Source organism: Psittacula echo (genome assembly GCF_963264785.1).
Source record: "Psittacula echo genome assembly, chromosome: 4".
In the NCBI taxonomy this organism is placed as follows: domain Eukaryota; kingdom Metazoa; phylum Chordata; class Aves; order Psittaciformes; family Psittacidae; genus Psittacula; species Psittacula echo.
The window spans coordinates 104,290,876-104,312,067 of NC_137738.1; the positions used below are offsets into that span (position 1 = coordinate 104,290,876).

The 21,192-nt window shown below is 40.7% G+C and overlaps 2 protein-coding genes across 3 annotated transcripts in view; both read right to left on the reverse strand.

Moving 5' to 3' along the window:
* CDC5L (cell division cycle 5 like) overlaps nucleotides 1-13,126 on the reverse strand; it is a 33,323-nt gene extending 20,197 nt beyond the window's left edge. The window contains exons 1-9 of the mRNA XM_080615765.1: nucleotides 12,276-13,126; nucleotides 9,773-9,876; nucleotides 8,517-8,678; nucleotides 7,594-7,721; nucleotides 6,472-6,571; nucleotides 5,998-6,216; nucleotides 4,681-4,825; nucleotides 4,368-4,556; nucleotides 2,591-2,739 (exon numbers count right to left, since the gene is read on the reverse strand). Of these exons, the coding sequence (XP_080471891.1) occupies nucleotides 2,591-2,739; nucleotides 4,368-4,556; nucleotides 4,681-4,825; nucleotides 5,998-6,216; nucleotides 6,472-6,571; nucleotides 7,594-7,721; nucleotides 8,517-8,678; nucleotides 9,773-9,876; nucleotides 12,276-12,320 (1,241 nt within the window). The 5' untranslated portion in view covers nucleotides 12,321-13,126. The remainder of the gene's footprint in view (nucleotides 1-2,590; nucleotides 2,740-4,367; nucleotides 4,557-4,680; nucleotides 4,826-5,997; nucleotides 6,217-6,471; nucleotides 6,572-7,593; nucleotides 7,722-8,516; nucleotides 8,679-9,772; nucleotides 9,877-12,275) is intronic.
* A 116-nt stretch (nucleotides 13,127-13,242) lies between these two features.
* Nucleotides 13,243-20,523, reverse strand: LOC308220012 (uncharacterized protein). Of its 2 annotated transcripts, none has more exons than XM_080615764.1 (3): nucleotides 20,361-20,523; nucleotides 19,030-19,641; nucleotides 13,243-18,021 (listed from the first exon to the last, which is right to left on the reverse strand). In XM_080615764.1, the coding sequence occupies exons 1-3, from the start codon at nucleotides 20,401-20,403 to the stop codon at nucleotides 15,368-15,370; spliced, it is 3,309 nt and encodes a 1,102-aa protein (XP_080471890.1). In that variant the 5' UTR covers nucleotides 20,404-20,523; the 3' UTR covers nucleotides 13,243-15,367. The 2 variants fall into 2 exon arrangements, with proteins under 2 accessions (XP_080471890.1, XP_080471889.1); XM_080615763.1 differs by having other exon boundaries at nucleotides 19,030-19,647.
* Nucleotides 20,524-21,192: the final 669 nt, after the last annotated feature.

A 21,192-nucleotide genomic window follows, 5' to 3' on the forward strand; every position in this document is an offset into this window, starting at 1 on the left:
ACATCATTACGTGAAGAGACATTTCAGGAACTACATCAACACAAACTCCCACTGCTACATTTGAAAGAAATTATCCAGTCACCAGGCACTATTTTGGGATACAGTAACCAGGATTTGATTGTAAGCTCTGATTTCCTTACCACCTGTGGCAAGTCATTCACTCTGAATTCATCTGGCCTAGCAGCTGTCCCAACTTACAATTCAATTAATCACTTTGAAGGTGCCTCTCTGCTTTCACTGATTATTCAAGAAGTAATTACATTACAATAATTACTTTCAAGAACCTAAGTTTAGGCAAGTTAGATTAAGCCTTAGATTTTGTGGGCCTCAGCTGCTTTTCTTCTAGACTGGGAAGAATTTTGTTCTCTATCCCAATAACCTACTATACAAAAATCTTGCAGACATGGTCTTGGATATAGTAACAAGTTTTCTGTTGCCAACTTATAATGAGGTTTCACATAGTGATGATGACGGTAGTAACAATAAACTGATAAGATATTATTAGCTGTCTCAAAGAAAGTAAGTTCAGGATGGGGAAAACTTTTAGAAAAAAGCCTACATTGTGGTACTCACCTGTGCTTATGTGATTATTTTCAGACAGTAATGACAAGTATGTGTACTGCAGAGAATCATGCTGGCAGAGACAGCTGGACCAGATGATTTAATACATAATTTCCACCACTAGATATTGTAATTCTGTAGTGCAAGGAAGATACCATAATGGTGGACAAACACAACTGGCCTGACACACACTACTGGTCCTCTCCTAAAGGATACAACAGCACCTTATCTACTGGGTATGTCTTTGAGAGGCATGTGATACCATCCTCTTGCTTGACAGTGTTCACAGATTTTTTAATGAACTCTCATTTAGGATAACAAGTACAAGCAATAGAGTTTGCAGGATGACACCCACAAAAACCCAGCAAAATGAATGTTTCTTAGAATACACTGAGATTTACCGCAAGGCGGTGGGACAGTGGCCCAAGCTGCCCTGAGAAGCTGTGGGCGCCCCATCCCTTGAAGTGTTCAAGGCCAGGCTGGATGGGGCTTGGAGCAACCTGGTCTAGTGGAAGTTGTCCCTGCCCATGGCAAGAGGACTGGAACTAGATGATCTCAGGGTCTCTTCCAACCAAAACCATCCTACGATTCTACGATATATTTATTTTGTTGATTATACTAGCAGAAAAGGTTTTACGCTGACTTTCCAGAAGAAACAATTTCCAAGTAAGTGGGTTATTTTTTCCTAGCTGTCTCAGTTCCATATAGTGTTTAAAACCCTATTACAATTTTCAAACTCATAGCTTTTAAGAAAATTTGTGTAATTAGGATGTGGAAAAAATACACCAACCCACAACAACCAAAACAAAACACTTAATACAAGGCAACAACTTCCATAAAAACCTTGCATCAAAACATTACAAATTTCATATGACCAGAGGAGAAAAAGGTGTACTTAAATATTGCAGATGGCTCTGCTTCACTACTCTGCCTCCTTAAAAAGTTATGGCTTCCCGTTACTTATTTTTTTACCACTTTATGAATTTATTTTGTTCTTTCTGTTCAGTCTTGGATATTCAAGCTGATAAAGCATTTCTGCAAGCAAGCTAAGTTGATACATAGGTACCATATTTACATGTACAAATCTGAACTTCAGAAGCTAAAAAACCCACCACAAACAAAAAACCCCAACACCCAAACAAAATTGGAATGCCTTCACATTTTTGAATATAAAATCACTCAAATGAACAGCCAGATCACTCCAGGCCAAACTCTACATTCATTCTGCACTGAACTGATGTTAATAGATCTCCAGAAAGGTATTTGCTTATGTAGATCCAATTAAGAGAGCAGGGCTTTTGCACACGGGTTTCAAACACCAAAATAAAGCTTCTTTTGAAAAGCTGCCATAAAGGCCTTTTTTATTCCTTTCTCCACTTTTCCTACTAGCATGATACAAGTAAAATTACAATTTAAGTTGAAAAAAATTGACAGACAAAACGTACCAAGTGTAGTATTTGGTAGTAGTTGTACAGTATTCGGCATTTGTTGGATATATACTTATTCAGGACACACTGCAATAGTTAAACCAGCAATTCCATGCTATTTAGATTGGCAATATCCAAAATAAAATATTTCTTACATATATGGCTTTTAAAATATTTACTTCAGCTTTAAAAAAATTCAATGTGGGTTTGGCTAAGGGACCTCCTACACTTTTGACTCAGAGGTAATACTTTGGAAAGGTTAGGATCCACATACAGACTGACACTCTATCTTACTATTTATACCCCTGTTTTACTCCAGTATAATTTATATTGCTACAGAGCACAGGCGGCCTCATTTTTGGACAAAAACTCTAGTGAGCTACACACTGTACAAATATAGCCAATGATGTGGCAGAGCTTGCAAAAGACACAGAGAAGGAGACAGGTGCACAACAAGGGCCTGAAATTAAAAAGTGAGTTAAAACTTGTTTCAAAGCACTGATCATGACCTATTATTTCACACATTGAAATCCACTCTGCCCACCCATCTCCAATAGATATGCGCCCATCCCAGCACCCATTAGAAAAGGAGTCTGCTTTACCTGAAGGGCGTGGAAAGCACAGTATTTGGAGTCTGGATAACCTGTTTCTGTGGTGTTACCCCTGAAAAGTCGCTTTCATGCAAGGGAGTGTTAAGTCCTCCTTTCAAGGGGGTATCCACATTTGTGAGAGCCATCAGATTCTGAGCTTCCTGTAAAACAGACGATACATGCAGTACATCACTAAGACTTTTCATTGTCACACTCTACTCTGTATAACAGATTCACTAGCAGTAACAACAGCTGAAGAATTATTTAAATATGAGTGAGTTTGTGGGAAACATTTAACACTTCTTAACACCCATACACTGGTATTTACAAACCCGACTGTTCCACTGAAAGGGATTTTAGACTTTATTTCCAGCAGAATATGTTATCAATTGGAGTTGCAAAAATGAGTGGGTTACTTATGTTTCAGCTTCCTTCAGTTTGCCAGACTCCATAAGTTTGCAAAATTTATTACTGAGTGAATACTCAAGTCATCCTAATGATCCCAATTTCAGACACAGCAGCACACTTGCACTCTGAAATGCAACAACAATGAAGTTTATCCAAGCTGTGCTTCAAAGCGAATGTTCCAACAGAGAGGGTCACAATCCAGAGTTTTGGTCCATGACTCAGTTGGGCTTTTTAGGAATATCCCCCTATTTTGTCTTTTTCCTTCTACAGCGAAGAATCAGGTCACTGAACATGAGCTGACATAATGAAACTACTGCATATAGCCATTATCTTCACAGAAGACTACTGCTGCAACTGCTGACCTGTGTATATACATAATACTGCAACATACATGATGTCAGATTACTCCATCTGAAGGTTAACAGGACCCATCCTGCAAACACTGCATGGAGACTTAGGTCATGATCTGTATAGGCAGGAACTCTCTTTTCTACTATCATGAAACTGTTAAAATATAGCTAATTATCAATACAGGTTGGGGATCTTTGTTTCAGGCTGGGTTTTTTGGGGTGGAGTTTTGTTTGTTTTGCACACTAGCAACATCGATTTTATTCAGCCATTTCCCCGCACTCAGCAAAACATTACCCAACACTACCAGGTTTTGAAAGAACCCAGACACGCAATCAGTATAACACAAATATAACTGGCAGGTTTTTGACAACCTTTGTCTTCAGTGGTTTTAAGCCAATAAAGTGCCAGGGAACTATTCCTGTATTGTTGCAGTTAATTACTTCTTGTTAACTGAACGGCAAAACATAATTAGGAGCAACATAAAAGACTGTTTTAAGGACATCAACATTACATACATCTCTCCAATGCTGAGAGGAACCCAATACTAGAGGAAATTATCAAAAACACCAGGAGAATGGTTAATGCTAGAAGATGAAATACAAAAAAAAAAAAAAAAAAAAAAAAAGGATCACAGTATTTAACAGATAGAAGTGGATCTGCTTCTGTGCTTTTTACTGTGCCCTGGAGATCACATATCAGTTCAAACCCCAGTACCACACACAACCTAAGGACTGTTTCTATAGTACTTACACCTTCAGTTACTTCAGTTACCACTTCACTAAAAATAAAAGACCATAGAGTAAATTTAAGTTAGATGTTAGGAAGAAGTTCTTTACTGTGAGGCGCTGGAACAGGCTGCCCCATTCGTGGCAATGTTGAAGAGCAGGTTGGATGGGGCTTTGAGCAACACAGTCTGGTGGAAGGTGTCCCTGCCCACGGGAGGGGGTTGAATTAGATGGTCTTTAAGGTCTCTTCCAACCCAAACCATTCTGTAATTCTATGATTCTGATTTTATACATTTATACTCTACCTGCAGGATCCTGTCTTGTGCTGCAGGAGTTCTGGGAGTCCTCAGTGCTATGTTGTTGTTGGTCACGCTGTATTCAGACAGAAGAGTGCTGGAAGCTGAATTTGTAATCCCAGATTCCTCAGCAGTTTGGCGTGCAATCTCACTCGCCTGGCCTACTTTCACGACTTCTTCAAGTTCTGTATCAGATATCTTTAAAAGAGAAAATCCCAAGCCATAGTAAAATAAAATATAACCACGAGATCCACTTGATAAAAACAAACTCATTGACTGGCATTGGTTTTTTAAGTCATTTATTGATCAATGAACAGCTTACCTGAGGAGCTGGAAGCACCAGCTTACTTCTTTTTTTGGTAAATTCTGACACTCCACTGGTCTGTAGAATAGCTGAAGGCAAGTCTGACTCCTTTTTCCGTTTCATATGTTGTTTGTCTTTTTTGCGCTCTCTTCCTTCCCTTTCACTGTCATTACAGATAACAGAATCATTTTAGAACATTCAGAACAGCTACAAAGTAAATCAAACAAGCAATGAGCAAAAATGCTGTATGTTATCAAAAATGCTGCATGTTAACTATCAAAAGTTGGATATGCTGAAATAAAACATGTTGCAGGAAGAGTGAACCACCTTGTGGAGCAGAAGCTAAGTGATTAAATATGGTCTACAGATCTCGCAGCAGAACCTACAATGCAGGTTCTAGTAGTAGTAGTAGAAGTAATTAGGCAACAGGTGGTTGCTTCAGCTACAGTCAACAGCACCACTGGAACAAGAAAAAAATGTCAATCCAAGAACACAGATAGCAAGAATCAGCAGCTAAGTGAAGACAAACGTCTGTGGGATATGGGAACCGGTTTCTCTTCAATATTTAATAAAAATGGTATTTTCTTCAAATAGCAGTGAAGTCAGCCTGTGAAATCAGTTCTGATTTCACAATGAAAGTGAAATCAGCTTCAGTTTGAAGATCCTGCCAGACCTTCTGAACAAAGACCCATACAGAATGAATCGATCTTGTCACAAGCTAACGAACCAAATCATATGTAGTACTGGACCTACTCTCTCAGTAAAAAGCAGTTGGCAGAAGTAGCGGGAAATGCAATTGTATAATTAAACATGTAACATGCTGTTCACGATGAAGATGGGCACCTTATTTCTCAACTGCATTTTTTTGTGGAGGGGGAGAAAATAAGCACTTCAGGATATTCTACTTAAGAACGATTCCATCAGAAGTAATACTACAAGCAACATCTACTCCTGTAAGCAATCTTATTAATGTCATTACTTGAAGAAAGGACTGCAAAGCTACTGCTTACAGAAAATGAACCTCGAAAAAAATCCTAAGATTTCCATTTAAAGAGCAAGAACATGCATGAGGAACTTTATTCTCATGGAAAAAAAAGGTCAACTAGGCCTTTTAAAAAGTTAAGAAGTAAAGAAGACTGAAAAGGTAAAAGCCACCTGTACTAGTATCTGTCCTACAGAAAATACAATTCCTGCCCATATTAGACTTCAGGCATTTTCAGGACCTAACATATCTGTGTATGTACACATATAAGCACACACACACACGCATATATATACACGAAGGGGGTTTTTTTTCAAATATACTGTTTTTTCCTTAGTATAATGCACACTTACGATCTTAATTCTCCATCCAGGTCTTGCTGACGTAGCTTTCTGAAATCTGCATCCAGAGATTGGTAGTTTTCCTCTGACGTGTCATAAAAACCAGGGGCAGGCTTCTTTTCAAATGGAATTTCTGCATTATAATCCACACCTCTCTTCTTTTTTCTTTTCTTCTGGATTTCGATTCCAGCAGCCCGAAGTTCTCGTCTTTTCTGGAGAGCAGCAAGCCGTCTATAGAAACAGTAACACCATGTGATTTAAAGTGCATACGATAGGTGGCTCCTGTATCCTAAGACCTGGTACTACTTCAATAGGTTGCTGCTGAAATAGGGCTACACGTATTTCCACAAGAATGAAGCTCTTGTCGCAAATAACAAAAAATATCTGATTCTGCAATGGCTTAAGGCTGTGACTGACTTTATGCACTGTAAATGCTCCAGAGACACCAAAAGCAGTCCCAATATATAAAACTAAGAATAAGTTTACCTAGCTTCCTCCAGCTGCTTCTCTCTTGCTTTCCTTTTGGCCTTCTTTCCCTGTGTATTAGCCAGACGAGCTCTAGCTTCAGACAGCATTTCAAGTTCATCTAAAATAGTACAGACAAATACAGCTATGAATTTGCACTTAAAGATGGGAGTAAGGGAGAAAATGACATTAAGATCAGAAAGCAATCTTTAAAAGCTGAATCAGTGCTTTTACAGGCACTCTGAATGATTGGGTTGCCCAAGGAAGTTGTGAATGCTCCATCCCCGGCGGTGTTCAAGGCCTGGTTGGACGGAGCCTTGGGTGACACAGTTCAGTGTGAGGTGTCCCTGCCCATGGCAGGGGGGTTGGAACTAGATGATCTTAAGGTCCTTTCCAACCCTAACTATTCTATGATTCTATGACTGATAAACTAGTTTTCTCCAAGTTGTCCCAATATATTTCCTGAATCATTGGCCAGATGAAATAAAGACTTCAAGAAAAAAATGCTTAATGTTGAAAATTATTCAACATCTACGGCAAATCAAAATGTCTACATAAAGAGGAAAACTGACCACACTAATGAAATTATATTTCAATTACATCTTCATCTGAGAGGACTGTTGTTAGAGACCTTGTCAATTTTATTTACATCCAGATCCAAGACTGCTGTGTATGTGACCCTGTGACTCCTGAAAACCACTGTTAGTCCATTCATGGAATTGTAGCAATGTTCAATTTTTAGTTTTATAACATTGCTATGCACAAGGAAAAAAATAGGCATGTAGTCTTTCTGTGCTTCTGCATGGATTCATCTGGAAGGTATGAGCTGATAGGAAAAGATGAAGATACAGAAATAAGAAGAGTAAACGAGCAGAGCATTTGTCAAAGCAAAGAACAGTCAGTCATGGTTAAGAGGTGATGACAACAACTTCAACAGCAGAAAACACACCAAGGAAAAGGAAACTGGAAAAGTATAACTGACTGGCCACATACAGAAATAAGACAAGTCCTGTAAGAAAAAAATGATCTGGGGGTGGAGGAAAAAAAATACAAGAGAAACCCAGGGTATGGAGGCTGTGTAAAAACAAACAACAAAAGGAGATCAGACTTCTGTCAGAAATGGCAAACAAACTCTTATCTTACCCTCATCCATGTCAATAGGATCTGGCCTGGCTGGTTTAGTTTCTGGATTTGGATCAATTTCTCCAGGTTTAAGTTTCCGAGGATCATCAGCAGTTTCTTCCTCATTGTCTCTTTGAGCAGCTTTGTCCCTAAAAATGCATTTTATGAATGTGACAACCAGCTCTTTGTTTCCCTCAGGCTCATAATAACCACTAGGTCCCCAAAGACTGATCAAAAAAGGGTAATCTTGTACTATTTACCAGACATGAAGCTTGTTACACAACTACTGCAGAAAAAAAACCATGAACATAGTACAGTTACATAATTTGTAATCAGAAAGACATCTTAGTATTACATTACAGTAAAATATTGTATAAAACACAATATTGATAAAGCTAATAGTAAAGAACTCTCCTCAAGCAGTGTGACAAAAAAAAGTTTCCCATTATATATTACACTAAACCAATCACACCAGAATTAAGCAAGATCATGAGCGAAAAGAGCACTTTCCTTCTCTTCTCACAGCCTAAAGAAACCCTCTGTAGCATACAGAGATGAGAGATGCACATTCAGCCATTTCAACATGTGGTTTGTCTTTTTTTTCTTCTGTCACACACCCACACATGCTGATCAACCAGTCAAAAAATACCCAAATAAACCTCAAATGTAAGCCCATAAAAAACATCAGTCTTGACACTCCTCTAGCCAGAAGGACCAGAAGTAAGAAAATATACACCTATCTCTATTCAAGCCTGTTCTCTGGGTTCCAAAAGCTTCTTCTTTCAAGCTAGACACACTGACTGAAAAGAAATGGTCCTTAAGGATTTGCTTACAAAAGGACTGTCAGCTTGAAACCACCAGCAGCATGGTAGAAGGGAACGACACACTGCTACAACAAACGACAGATTTGCTTGGTATGCACCTCCAGCAAAACAGTAACTCACAGCAGAAATTCATAGTGCTCCAAACACTGTGCAGCAGTTCTCCCAATAATTGGGGCAATGGTTCTCCACTGGGTTGGCATCAGCTTGGCCAGGTGCAAGAGTTTCTCCTCCTCTTCCCGTGACCACTCTGTCTTTTTGATGCTTGGGTCTAGCCATTCATACCTGTTAAAAAGAGAATAAAAATCAGGATGACAGATTCAAGCCATCCATTGATTTGTCTAGAATTAATTCAGAACAGTGTCCACCCAAAAAACTACCAATGAAATCTCAAAATCTTGTCATACAAACTTCATAGAAGCTTTTTCTGTGCAAGAGGATGTTACTCCAGAGTATTTTTATGACAAATGTATTCGAGCTTTAAAATGTATTGTTCATCAGTTTTCATACACATATTGCCTCTTCTTTCTTCCTACATCTCTAGTCTAGCAAAGTAAGGAGTCACAGAATCCAGGAAAACAAAAGTAAAAACTGCAGCAACTAAAGGTTCCATAAGTGGTAGATTTGTTTGGTCTGGATCCTTTAACAGTCATCTGACCAATTTCAAACTGTACCAGTACTGTTACCTTTATATACAAGTACTGTAATAAATATGTGAAACACTGGCACATGTTGCCCACAGAACCTGCAGCTGCTCCATCCCCAGCAGTGTTCAAGGCCAGGTTGGATAGGACTTGGAGCAACCTGGTTTAGTAGAAGGTGTTCCTGCCCATGGCAAGGGGTTGGATCAAGATGACCTTTAAGGTCTCTTCCAACCCAAACCATTCTGTGATTCTATGCGCAGTTCAACAGTCGAGAAATTAAGTCTAATTCTCAAACAGTTTCAATTAGTTTTACGCTGCTGTTTTTTTAATATGAAATTAAATTCCATGGTGCAATATCTAAAAATTTATCCTCAAGCCAAACTATTGTTAAGAAAAATTAGGAAATTATCTTTAAGAGAGATTAATATCCTACAATTTTACTTCCTTGGTGATTCTGATTAAAAATCTGCAAATAGAGGGGAGAAAAAAGCATGTGCACAATTTTCAGTGATCCTTTACTAGGTTTGCTAACACTGCAGTCACTGGCAAAGAGAACACTTGGCTACTTTTGTTCAATTACTTTCAAGCAACAGGAATTTGAAATATCCACAAGAGCAGAAATCAAACAAACTTAAAACTATTGTTGCTTCATGGACATAAATTTATCTGTGGTAAATTTCTCAATTCCCAATAATTATAAATCTCTCACTCTCAGTCATGACACTTCTCACTTACCATCTGGCTTTGCACTGCTTTGCTGATTTTCTATGCAATAAAGATGCAATACGAGACCACTGGTTTTTGCCATATTTCATCACAGCTGCTTTCAAAATTTCATCCTTAAAAAACATAATAAAAAGTTACAGATCACAAGAAATTGCAAAACAGAAAGTCTGAGCTCAAGCAGAGAAGATCACCGTGGCTGTCATCCAACAGGCTGACCCAGTTCTTATTCACATTTTATTCTCAAGATGAATGAGGATTTGTATTTCACAGGCTAATTAAATTAATAAAAATTAAATGAGAAAGACACATGATGATGCTTGTGGCCAGACCTTCCAAAACAATGACTTTCAATGCTCTCTAATGCTCAGTTTTTAAAGGTTCTGTATGTCTTCCCTGAAGGACAGCAATAAAGAGGTAGGGAAGTGCTTCTCTGGCAATGACACAACATTTGGAAAGAAAAATACAGAACTAACAGTTACCTCTGGGTGGCTTTTTTCAAACAATACCATAAAATCATAACCTTATTGCGTATTTAATGCAAATGGAATATTTACCTACTAATGAAATATACTGTTAAAAAGATAATAATACTTGATAGTAAGTTTCTCTTTTACATGTAAACATCTTAAAATAAATCACTTGAATGTTCAGAATGTAACATTCAGAAGTTCTAATCCAAAAGCCTATAAACTTAGGGGGGGGAAAAAGTAAAAATGTAGTGGATTCAGCTTGGGAGCCAGATGGTTCATAGACATCAAAGTGCGCATTGAGATTTGATCAAAAGCTAGAAGCTGTATCAGTTGTCTGTCAATCCATCTACCAGTCTCTCCCCTCCTGCCACTCTGATAAATGGGTTCATTATTTCTGGTTTCCTCACAGGTCAGAAAGTGGTATTTTAAATGCATCAAAGCTATTCTGCAGCCTTGTCAAGCACAGATGTTCCTCTTCTGCATCCAGTAAGTACTTGTAGCTGTGTTCAGAATCCGTTCAGCTGTACCATGCAGATGCTAGTCATCATGGGTAGATACTGTGGCCCAGCACAGACATCTCTCAGAGCATACAGCAGCTTTATCTGTAAGATGATGATGAGCTCTGGCTTGAACTGCTACAGGAAGCAATTAATGTAATTTCTATTAAAAAATAATAATAAATCCTCTTGGATTTGGGTTGGGTTTTTTTTAATTTACTTGGTGTTATGTAGCATACAGTAGCCATATTGATGACATTAGCAGGCTTTTTTGCAAGAAATGAGTCATTTTACAAATTATCTGATATCAACTGGTTCCACTTTCTACATTTTTAGTCTTGTATGTATAATCAAAATGTTAATTAGAAAAAAATATAATACAGTACCAAAAAAGAGCAACTTCATCTCTGGTACACAAAAGCACTGAAACAATGATGTGTTTAACACACTGCTGTAGCTGTTAACCGTCACAAAAGTAAGTCAATTTTGGAAGACCATAAGAATGGTGTCAGCATACAACAGTTCTTCCTGTCCCCTGCTGACCCCCAATTTAGCTGCCTCCTGGCACATAGTTGATAACATCACACATGGTTAAAAGCACATACCGCAGTTAGTACATCATTAAAGGCTAGACTAGATGGAGCTTTGAGCAAGGTGGGCTAGTGGAAGGTGTCCCTGCCTATGACAGAGGGTTAGAACTGCATAAGATTTAAGGTCCCTTCCAACACAAACCATTCTGTGATATATTATTTTTCTCACTGCTTTTTGGAACTAGGTACGTGCCTAGTGTTCAGGGTATACAGTGGGAGTTCTGCACCTTCGTGTCAGGAAAAACCTTTTATTTTAAACATGCATCTAATAAAGCTGACATTCTTGACTTCTCATGTTATTATTTTCCTTTTCATGACCAACTGCAGTTTTGAAAGCACGTGGTGGCAAAGGTGAGACAAAGGGTGTGTGGGTTTTTCTTTTTCTTTGCGAACAACACATAGATTTGTGTGTACAACACACATCGGCCTGCAGATGAAGAGGATGCACCCATCCTCATTTTCGCATCTGGCAGGGTCTTGCCTCATACCCATAGAGACGAAGAACCGTAACTGTGCAGTACAAGACACACTCCAGCCTGCAAAAGGGACATCTCCAAGAACAACACGACCAACGCACCCCCTACAGCTGGCGAGGGAACGGTTCCTCGGGGGAGAGGGGCAAGAGACACGACACACGGCATGCCTGAGCTGCATGTTCTCCCCAACGCGCAGCCTTCAGGAAAAACAACAGGGACCTGACGAGCGGGGGCAAACAGGAAGGCAGGCTGCCGAGGAGCCAAGCCACCAGAGTCATGTGCCTGCAGACGCCTAACCATCTAAATCCCCCGTCTACACCCCAGAGAGACCCAGGTTTTCCCACAACTCCACGCTATTACAACACACTCCAACATACGAACGCACCGAGCATGCGCGCCACGACACCTCCATCAGCGCCTGCGTACTAGTGCAGGATAGCCCCCCCCCCCCCCCGGGATTAAAGCGAGGAGAGACCTACCTCGGTGTTCCGCCACACACCGCCTTTTATCATAATCCGCGGCATCTTGGCGGCGAAGGGGCTGGTAGTGCTGCACAGACAAAGAGGCGAGGGAAAGGAACGGACGACCACTCGCTTCAGAGGAGCCGGCCGACACTACGCCCAGGCGCCCTCCGCGGAGAAGCAGCGTTCTCTGCGCAGGCGCACAGGGGCGAAGGAAGCGGAGGGAGCTGGTTGCTCTGCGCATGCGCCGGCAGCGTACACCTGTGTCTCCTCTGCCGGCGCGGTCTGAAGGCGCTTTGCTGCTGTCGCCCCCCTGCGGCCCGGAGGTGCGCACAGCGCGGGGGAGCAGCACACACAAACGGGGAAGGAAGAGGAACAGAAGTAGATGCTGCACTTCAGGTGCGTTTTCTTAATTTGAAAAAAATAAAATAAAATCACACACATGCATTTTTCTGCAGCCCAAATGGAAACTGAGAGCAGCATCCAGCAATGTAAAAAAACCATGTTGTTATTTCCTTCCTTCCACTGTAGATACATCTATGTGGTGATAAACAATATAGCAGCATGGTCTGATTCACCTGTGCTCATTTACTTACTGTGCTTAACTGTTATCCACTTATTTAGTAGATGTATAGCAGATAAAATAACACCCATTTGCTCAAGTTCTCATTAAGTGTGATTTCCTAGTATATGTCATTGTTTTATCTAAATTCAAGGTGTGTCCATAAAGAAAATAAAGCATTTTCTTTTTCTGCTGAAATAGAAAACAGGATTTAGGAAAGGCTTTGAGTTTTGTTAAAACTCTGCAAGAATAGAAGATTTTACTTTAAATTACCAATAATAATAATAATAAAGTCAAGAACAGCCTACATCCTTATTTAAAAAGGCTTATGCCCTTACATTTAAATTTCTCCACCTCGGCAGACTAAGAATCACTTTTCATCCCCAAAAGTGCAGTGCATTGCACAAGAAACACAGAGGAACCTCAGAAGTCAAACTTATTTTTATTAGAGGCAAGCACCTGGAATAATCATTTTTACAAACTTAACAAGCTCCATGTGAACGTATCCCCCCTTGTTCTTTATTACAACTAACAGATACTTATGCTGTTTACAAAGTCTTTAAAAAAATTTCTTCAATGAATTTAACTGCCTTAAATTGGGGTCCCTTCATCGCTGTACACCAAACTTTTAAAGAATTATTCTCTATCATATTTAGCTTTCCTAATCACACCTGATACATAGGCTTACAATTCTCTCCACCATTTTTGTTTCCTCTTTGTACTTGTTCTTTTGAATTTTTCTTCAAATAAATGACCAGTATTGTACAGCAAGGTAAAAATTCCTCCACACTTGTATAACTGTTACTATTTCTCAGAAATGCTTTTCTTTATTCATGTCAGGACAACGTTGTTCTCTCTTACAACTGTATTAGATGGTCAGCTCAGTCGTTCCAAGATCTGAATCACTTGTTCCTGGCTTGTAGTAAAATCATCTGTAACCATCAGGGCTCAGAGTCATTGATATTTACTTGTCTGATTTACTACAAAGAACTAGATCATTTAAACAGCTTTGCTGATCTGGCCTTAACTACATGCTTCTATTCATGAATTTTGATCCACACTTGGAAAATTGCATTCCAAATTACAAAATGGCTGTGAGACCTCTGGAGTTAACCTGGCTCAAGGCCTGGTCCAGCAGGGACACACAGTGCTGGCTTCCCAGGACCCCCTTCCAGGTGGCTTCCAAGGATGTCTGAAGAGGGGGACTCCACTACCTCTCTCAGCAACTGCTTCCAACCTGTCTTCTACATTACCAGAAAGCCTCTGCAAAATACTATCTATATTTATAAAGAAAAACACACATTTGAGAGCACTAAAAACATAGTGGTAGCTTCATGTTTCCATTCTCTAATTTAAGCTGTACATTTATTCTGCTGCTTCATGGACTGAACTGTAACACGAGGGGTTATTTGAACCAGTCCTCTGCTACAGCCTTTCCTTGGATAACACCCCTGTTATCAATTGCACTGAACATATTACAACCAGTGATGCCCACATAGAGTTGCATGTTCTGAGAAGCTCTATAAAGCAATCAAATATTCATCTATATTTGAATATAAAGTGGAAGAAGCATCTGTCTTCACCACAGTAACAACTGCTGTTCAGCACAAGTGATCCTTACACATGGTGCTGTAGATGCACAGGAAAGCTCTTTAACAAAATAAATTTCATAGTTCAAGGTATTGCTAATTCTCAATATATCAGCAAGCACTTAAATTAACAGAAGTTCTTTGAAAAGTATGGTATTGTCTATTTTAAGAAACAGAGTGCAATAACTATCACCCTGAGAAAAGATGAGGCATTTCATACAAGATTAACATTAGATATCCACAAAAAATTGAAGATCAGTTTAAGGATTCCCAGTATCATAAAATATCTGATTAAGGACAACATCACCATTTCTGTCTGACTACTCAAAGGAATTATCAGAAGTACAGTCAAGATAATGGTTTAATCAACCTTTCACGTACACACACATACAGCAAACATAACCCTCTAATCAAGCAATGACACAAATCTTTTTTCTGTAATTTTGTGAGATATTTTTTTTTCTTGCAACACTTGCAAGAGAACCTGCAAGTAGTAAATGAAGCTTTCAGCAGATGGGAGGCAGCACTAAGCCTTGAAACACAATAACAATTTTTAAATGCAAAGCTTTTACTACAAAATAGAATGTGCACTTCCTTTCTCCCTTTAAACATTCTTTGAGTTAGTAAAGTTTTGGTGGTCTTTTAAGAAAAAAAGTGGCACAGAATAACTGTTTCAAACTGATGGACATACAAAATCATAATTGACCTCATAACCTTAAGTTACCCTTGGCATGAAAAAGCACCTCCAAGATCTTCTTTAGCACAGCCTGTGCTAGAAATGGAGCTGTTGCAAGAACCTGGAGCAAGCCGGTACCCTAAGTTTCTCCCTCTTGACCAAAACACCACATGCATCCATTACCAGTCATTGTTCTGGGGACAGCAGAGGAATGTAAAGCAAAGAACAAATTCAGGACATGCAAATCTGTTTAGAACCAGATGCCAACTTGCAATTCCCAAGACTATATTTCAAGCTCATGTTGCCGCTTATGCTGTTCCAGAAGTTTTTTGGTAGGCAGCATTACATTACATATCCCACACTTATGCTTTCTTTTGTGTGTTTTCACATGCTTTTGGAAAGCACATTTATCAAACGTTGAAAATTTACACCTTCTGCAGTGCAACTTTAAATGAGTCACCAAGTGCCGGTTCAGGTGGCTTGACGTGCGGAAAGCAACAGCACACTGACTGCATTTGTATGGCCTCTCCCCTGTGTGAATCCTCATGTGTAGCTTCAGGTTTCCATTGTGGAGTGTGCAATATCCACACTCCTTGCAAGTGTATGTTTTGACAGGTAGCTCCTTTTGTTCATAGAGACAGCCAGTAGATGAGCTTTCCTCACAAGAGTGTGAAGCCAGATGCCGTTTCAAGGACACCCATTTGTTTGTCGAATAGTCACAGTTCCTGCACTTGAGATAATCTGAATTATAATGCGTGACTCTGTGTCTTTTAAGGTGACTGGAAGTACGAAACTTCTTCTGACAAACACTGCAGCTGTAAGGTCTCTCACCTGTGTGAGTTCTTACATGCAGTTTAAGATTACTTAAAATGTGAGTAGCATACTCACACTCTGCACACTGATAGTATTGTGGCTGACTTTGTCCTAGGAAATCATTCCCTTCGCCCCCCTGGACATCTGGCTGTAGTCCAGAGACTTCTGAACCAAGCGAGGAACGGACACTTTTTGAACCTTCCAAGGAACCAAAATCTCTTTCTGGACACACAACTACAGGCATGTCACGATGCCATTCAAGATCCTCTAAACAACTGTCTACATAGAAGCAACAGCCAAACTCATATCCATTCTTTACGCGAATTAGGCTGTGTTTCTGCAAATCATCTGCTGTTTTAAATGCCTTATTGCATTCTTCACACACATACTGTCTTTCATTTGTATGTAATTTCAGGTGCAGCCTAAAGTTGCTATGAACAGTGGTAGCATAACTGCAGTGTTGGCACCTGTATGTTTTGAATGCAGACAAACTGGAAGGCCACGTCACCTTTAGGTTTTCCACATATTTACAATATGCATCATCATCTTGAACCTGTGAATGAGAGGCCTTGGAGTTGAAGAGAGGCTCCCCTTTGCAAATGACAGCTTCCATATGGTGTGAATTCAGAGGAACTTCAGATCTATTCCCAAAAGGTAAACTGCTGCTTCCATGGCTGTTTTCAGAGAATTTCTTTCTAGAGTGCATTTTCTTATTGTCCCGCACATTATCCTCCTGCTTGGAGCCTACTGCTGAAGCCAGCATTCTCCCACTAAGACAATCATTTTCTACACCATCAGGAACAGACAGAGAAACAGTCTCCTGGGAATCACTGTCAGCTTTGCATATTTTTCTTTTATGATATTCATTGCTCTGATTCGTATAACCATTAGCTTTAAACTGTTCATGAAATTTCTGGTGAAAGCTGAGATGTCCTTTAGTGTAAAACACCATGTTACACTCATCACATGTGTAACCCTTCACAGGTCTTTGGGTTCTCTTTCTTCTAGTTGCCGAGTCAACTTGCTGCCCTTGGCAAGTTTCCTTCCCTGCATGTAATCTTCTGTGTCTCTTTAATGCTGTAGTGCTTGTGAAGTTTGACTGGCAGAACTCACAGGAATACGGTCTAGCCCCTGTGTGTGTGTAGCTATGCCTTACCATGCTTGCAAAATACAATGAAAAAAAGGTGCAAAACCTGCACTGGTACAGCTTATATCCAGCATGCCAGTAGATGTGATTCAACAAATAGGATAAGCTAATGCAGGAATAATCACATTGAGGACACTGGTAGGGTGGTCTTTCTTTATGTCCCTTCATGTGATTAATAAAAAACCTAGGATTTGATGAAACAAAGAAACAAACTCTGCAGGAAAAACTAACTGGCCCACTCAGAGGTGTAAAGTCCCTTTCTATTTTGCTGAAAAGTTTATTATATTTACTTTCTTTTTTCTTGGTCTCAGATTGTCTTTCTTCAGATCTTCTCTGCCCAACTTCTCTCACATTCTTTCTATTTTTTCTTGCATTTTTCAATCTAGTTATTTTCTTATGAAGCTTAAGGTGGTTCTTAAGGTTGACAGAAAAGAAAAAGGTTCTTTTACAAAAGCAGCATTTATACATTTTCTTACCTTTATGAGCTGAATAAAGATGTTTCTTTAGATGTGCACTGCATTTATATACAGAACTACAAAACCTGCACTTCAAATTCAATCTTTCATGCTTATTTGTAAAAGAAGATGCTTTAGGAAGGGGTTTGATGGTGATAACATTACTTAGGCATGCTAAACCTTCTTGCTGGTTTTGGGATTCTTTTGGGCTTGCATGAAGAGAAATTACTTTTTGCTGCCGACGTCTTTTTTTAGGAAATGGTGATAATGTCTCATAAAGATGCTCTCCAGGAGTATTTGATTCAGCAGGAGTGAAGGCACTCATCTCCAGTTTCCCTACCTCTTGTAGCAATTCTTCTGAAGTAGAAGAACATCCATTAACAAACGGAGCAGAACAATTATAGGTAAATTTTGGTTCTTCTTTCAAGCCACGCTCCAAAAGAGAAACCAGAGTTTCATCTTCAAATTTGCTTCTCTTACTGTTACTGGCTTCATTATCTCCATTCTCTGAAGAGTCAGGATCTACAGGGGAATAAAAAGTCACATGCATGACAGGTCATACAATCACCAATGTTAGGATTAATTGGTAGTAATAATTCTGAATTGTCTAATGACTTGATTGCTCTTCACCCCTTTTGCTTCCTTAATACTTACCTATCTCCACTCTTTTAATGTCTCTCTTCCAATACCTAAAGGGGCTGACAAGAAATCTGGAGAGGGACATTTTACAAGGGTCTGCAACGATACAACATGGCGGAATGGTTTTAAACTGACAGAGAGGAGATTTAGATTAAATATTAGGAAAAAGTTTTTCCCTCTGAGGGTGGTGAAGCCCTGGCACAGGTTGCCCAGAGAAGCTGTGGCTACCCCATCCATGGCAGTGTTGAAGGCCAGGTTGGACGGGGCTTGGAGCAACCTGGTCTACTAGGTGTCCCTGCCCATGGCAGGGGATCGGAACAAGATCATCTTTAAGGTCCCTTTCAAATCAAACCACTCAGTAACTGTGCTTTGTGTATGCATCCACATCCCATCCCCACCCCCCCACTAACACTTAAACAGTGTTTTAAGATAAAAAATCCTAGGATAGAAGCCTTCTTTTCACTTAAAGCTCTGAACTCCATTGGACAACACTGCATTCCCTATACTTTTTAGGGAACAGCTTTATGCTAAAATTCCTATAAAAGTACCATCACCAAACTTTGCTAGGGCTCCATTCTCACCAATATGACACCCCTTTTGCTTTTTAAGTTTATTTTCAGACACTTTTTCCTAATGAAAGGACACCTTGCAAACTGCAGCAAAATGCAACAGTACCAACTTATTGTAGTTTCATTACTTATTTCACATGAGTCTGTGAAAGAACTAAGCACACTCCAGCCAATATTCTCTTTCTGATGCATTTGATATTAATCCATGTTGAAATGCTTACTCTAAAATAAATGGGGCTGGCATTCTTCCTATACACCTTCCTACCTATTTCAAAAACTTGAGATTTCTTAAGCTCTTGCACTAGGCTTACTAACAACTTACTTTTCATTTCAACAATAGTCTCAATCTCCTTGGGGATTTCTGGTTGCTTCTCTTGACTGCTACCATTTGCAGCACTGACAGGTTCCTCTTCATGTTTGGGTATCACTGTCAATGTCACCTGGCTGTTTGTTTTGATGATATCATATCTATCCTCAATGCCAGCAGAGAAGAGAGGAGGAATCTTCTGAGAGCTGTCATCAATATCACAGTCTTCTCTGCAACTGGCTTCATTTCTCTCTGTAAGCTGTGTTTTGCAAGATGATGTAGGCAACACATAATTTTGATATTCATTCATGCCTGCACCACCCCCATCAGTTAAATATAATTCGTATTCATTACACACACTCTTGGCAACCTGTTTTTCTTCAGTGTATGTTATACTATTATCCTCATTTGAAGCAGTCTTGTTTTCTTCCCAAATGCTCACACTGTTACTGTCATTTGAAGCTGTTCCACTACTTTGTAAGAGAATGCTACTGTTCAAGTTCACTTCCAGCTCATCCTCCTCCTTTGACTTGGGAACTGACTCTGCTTGCTTCTGAGAGTCATCTGGGAGAAAATCATCATCGCTCAGCACAAGCACGGTGATAGGCAGAACAATTTCAAAAACATCTGACTCTTAGGACACAAAAAAAAAAAAAAAAAGAAAAGAAAAGAGAGTGTAAATACTATTTCCAAAATACTGCATACATTTCTGGTGTCCCCAACATAAAAAGGACATGGAACTGTTGGAACAAGTCCAGAGGAGAGCCACGAGGATGACCAGGGGAGTGGAGCACGTCCCGTATGAAGACAGGCTGAGAAAGTTGGGTCTGTTCAGCCTGGAGAAGAGAAGCTGCGTGGAGACCTCATAGCAGCCTTCCAGTATCTGAAGGGGGCCTACAAGGATGCCAGAGAGGGACTGTTCATCAGGGACTGTAGTGATAGGACAAGGGGTAACGGGTTAAAAAAATAGGGAAAGTTTAGATTAGATAAAAGGAATAAGTTCTTCCCTGTAATGGTGGTGAGGCCCTGGTATAGGTTGCCCAGAGAAGCTGTGGCTGCCCCATCCCTGGCAGTGTTCAAGGCCAGGTTGGACGGGGCTTGGAGCAACCTGGTCTAGTGGAAGGTCTCCCTGCCCGTGGCAGGGGGTTGGAACTGGATGAGCTTTAAGGTGCCTTCCAACACGAACCATTCTCTAATTCTACGGCCGCCACTGTGCCGCGCGCCACCCACTGTGCAGGTTCATGCCCAAAACCTAGCCGCCGCCGTACGGGAACCGCGCACGGATGCGATCGGGAGAAGCGTTTTCCAGCCCCCGCACGATCCCTACCAGGGAAATGGGCACCTACCGCTGTCGTCCGCCGGCTCCGAGCTCCCCTGCGTCACCGACATTCTGCTGCCTCTCCAGTCCGCTCCCCCTGTCAACCACACAGCCTTACGCACAAGGCCGCAACAGCACCCAACACACACGCGCACGCAAGACGGAGGAGGACAGCACGGCCCGGAGCGCAACTTCCCAGCGGCCAGCGGGAGGAGATGGGAGGGGCGTGCGCAGCTGCCGCTTTCTGATTGGAGGAAGCGGCTGGGTGGTGCCGTCTGGGAAGGGGCGTGGTGTCCGCGTCCATGAGGGAGCTGTGTAGTGGTGGTTAGGGTTTCAGTGGGGTTGGTTTGGCGTAGTTTAAAACTCGGTTTAATCACCCAGTGCCTGGATTAGAATACCCCAGTCGTGAGCAGGGAGGGGTTTTCGAAAATTCTGCAAAATCTGTTCGCGTTTTAAGCAAAACAAAAAGAGAAGATAGCCCATCAACCGGGCGGTGGAGAGCTCAGACCTCCGCGCCCCGAGCGTTCTTTCCCAGGTTCTCGCAGCGATCTCGTCATATTTGCTTTGGTCCTGCTGCTGAGGAGCGGAGGTGGAAGAGAACAGGCAGGGTAGGGTAGGGGAGAGACTTGCAGAACGGGTCTGAGGGTATATTTGCTGGTGAGAGTGGGTAAGCTGCAAGGTGTGCTGAGCAGCTTACCCAGAAACCTGTTTCCAGAATGTTACAGAGGAGCCTTCAGAGGTGTTCATTCAGGAATGAGCTTCTGTGCGTTGGTGAGGGTTTGGGCTCAGAGATGGGTATACTAAGGACACACAGAAGGAGGAGTTTCATGGTCAGTGAACAGTGTCTCAGGACTTAAAAG

Excerpts from the sequence above, each read along its gene's own strand:
- LOC308220012 (XM_080615763.1), bottom strand. The coding sequence starts at position 20,403 with ATGTCGGTGACGCAGGGGAGCTCGGAGCCGGCGGACGACAGCG. Across the intron at positions 19,648-20,360 it reads GGAGCCGGCGGACGACAGCG|AGTCAGATGTTTTTGAAATT; the intron begins GTAGGTGCCCAT and ends TTGTGTCCTAAG. Across the intron at positions 18,022-19,029 it reads GACTATTGTTGAAATGAAAA|ATCCTGACTCTTCAGAGAAT; the intron begins GTAAGTTGTTAG and ends ATTCCCCTGTAG.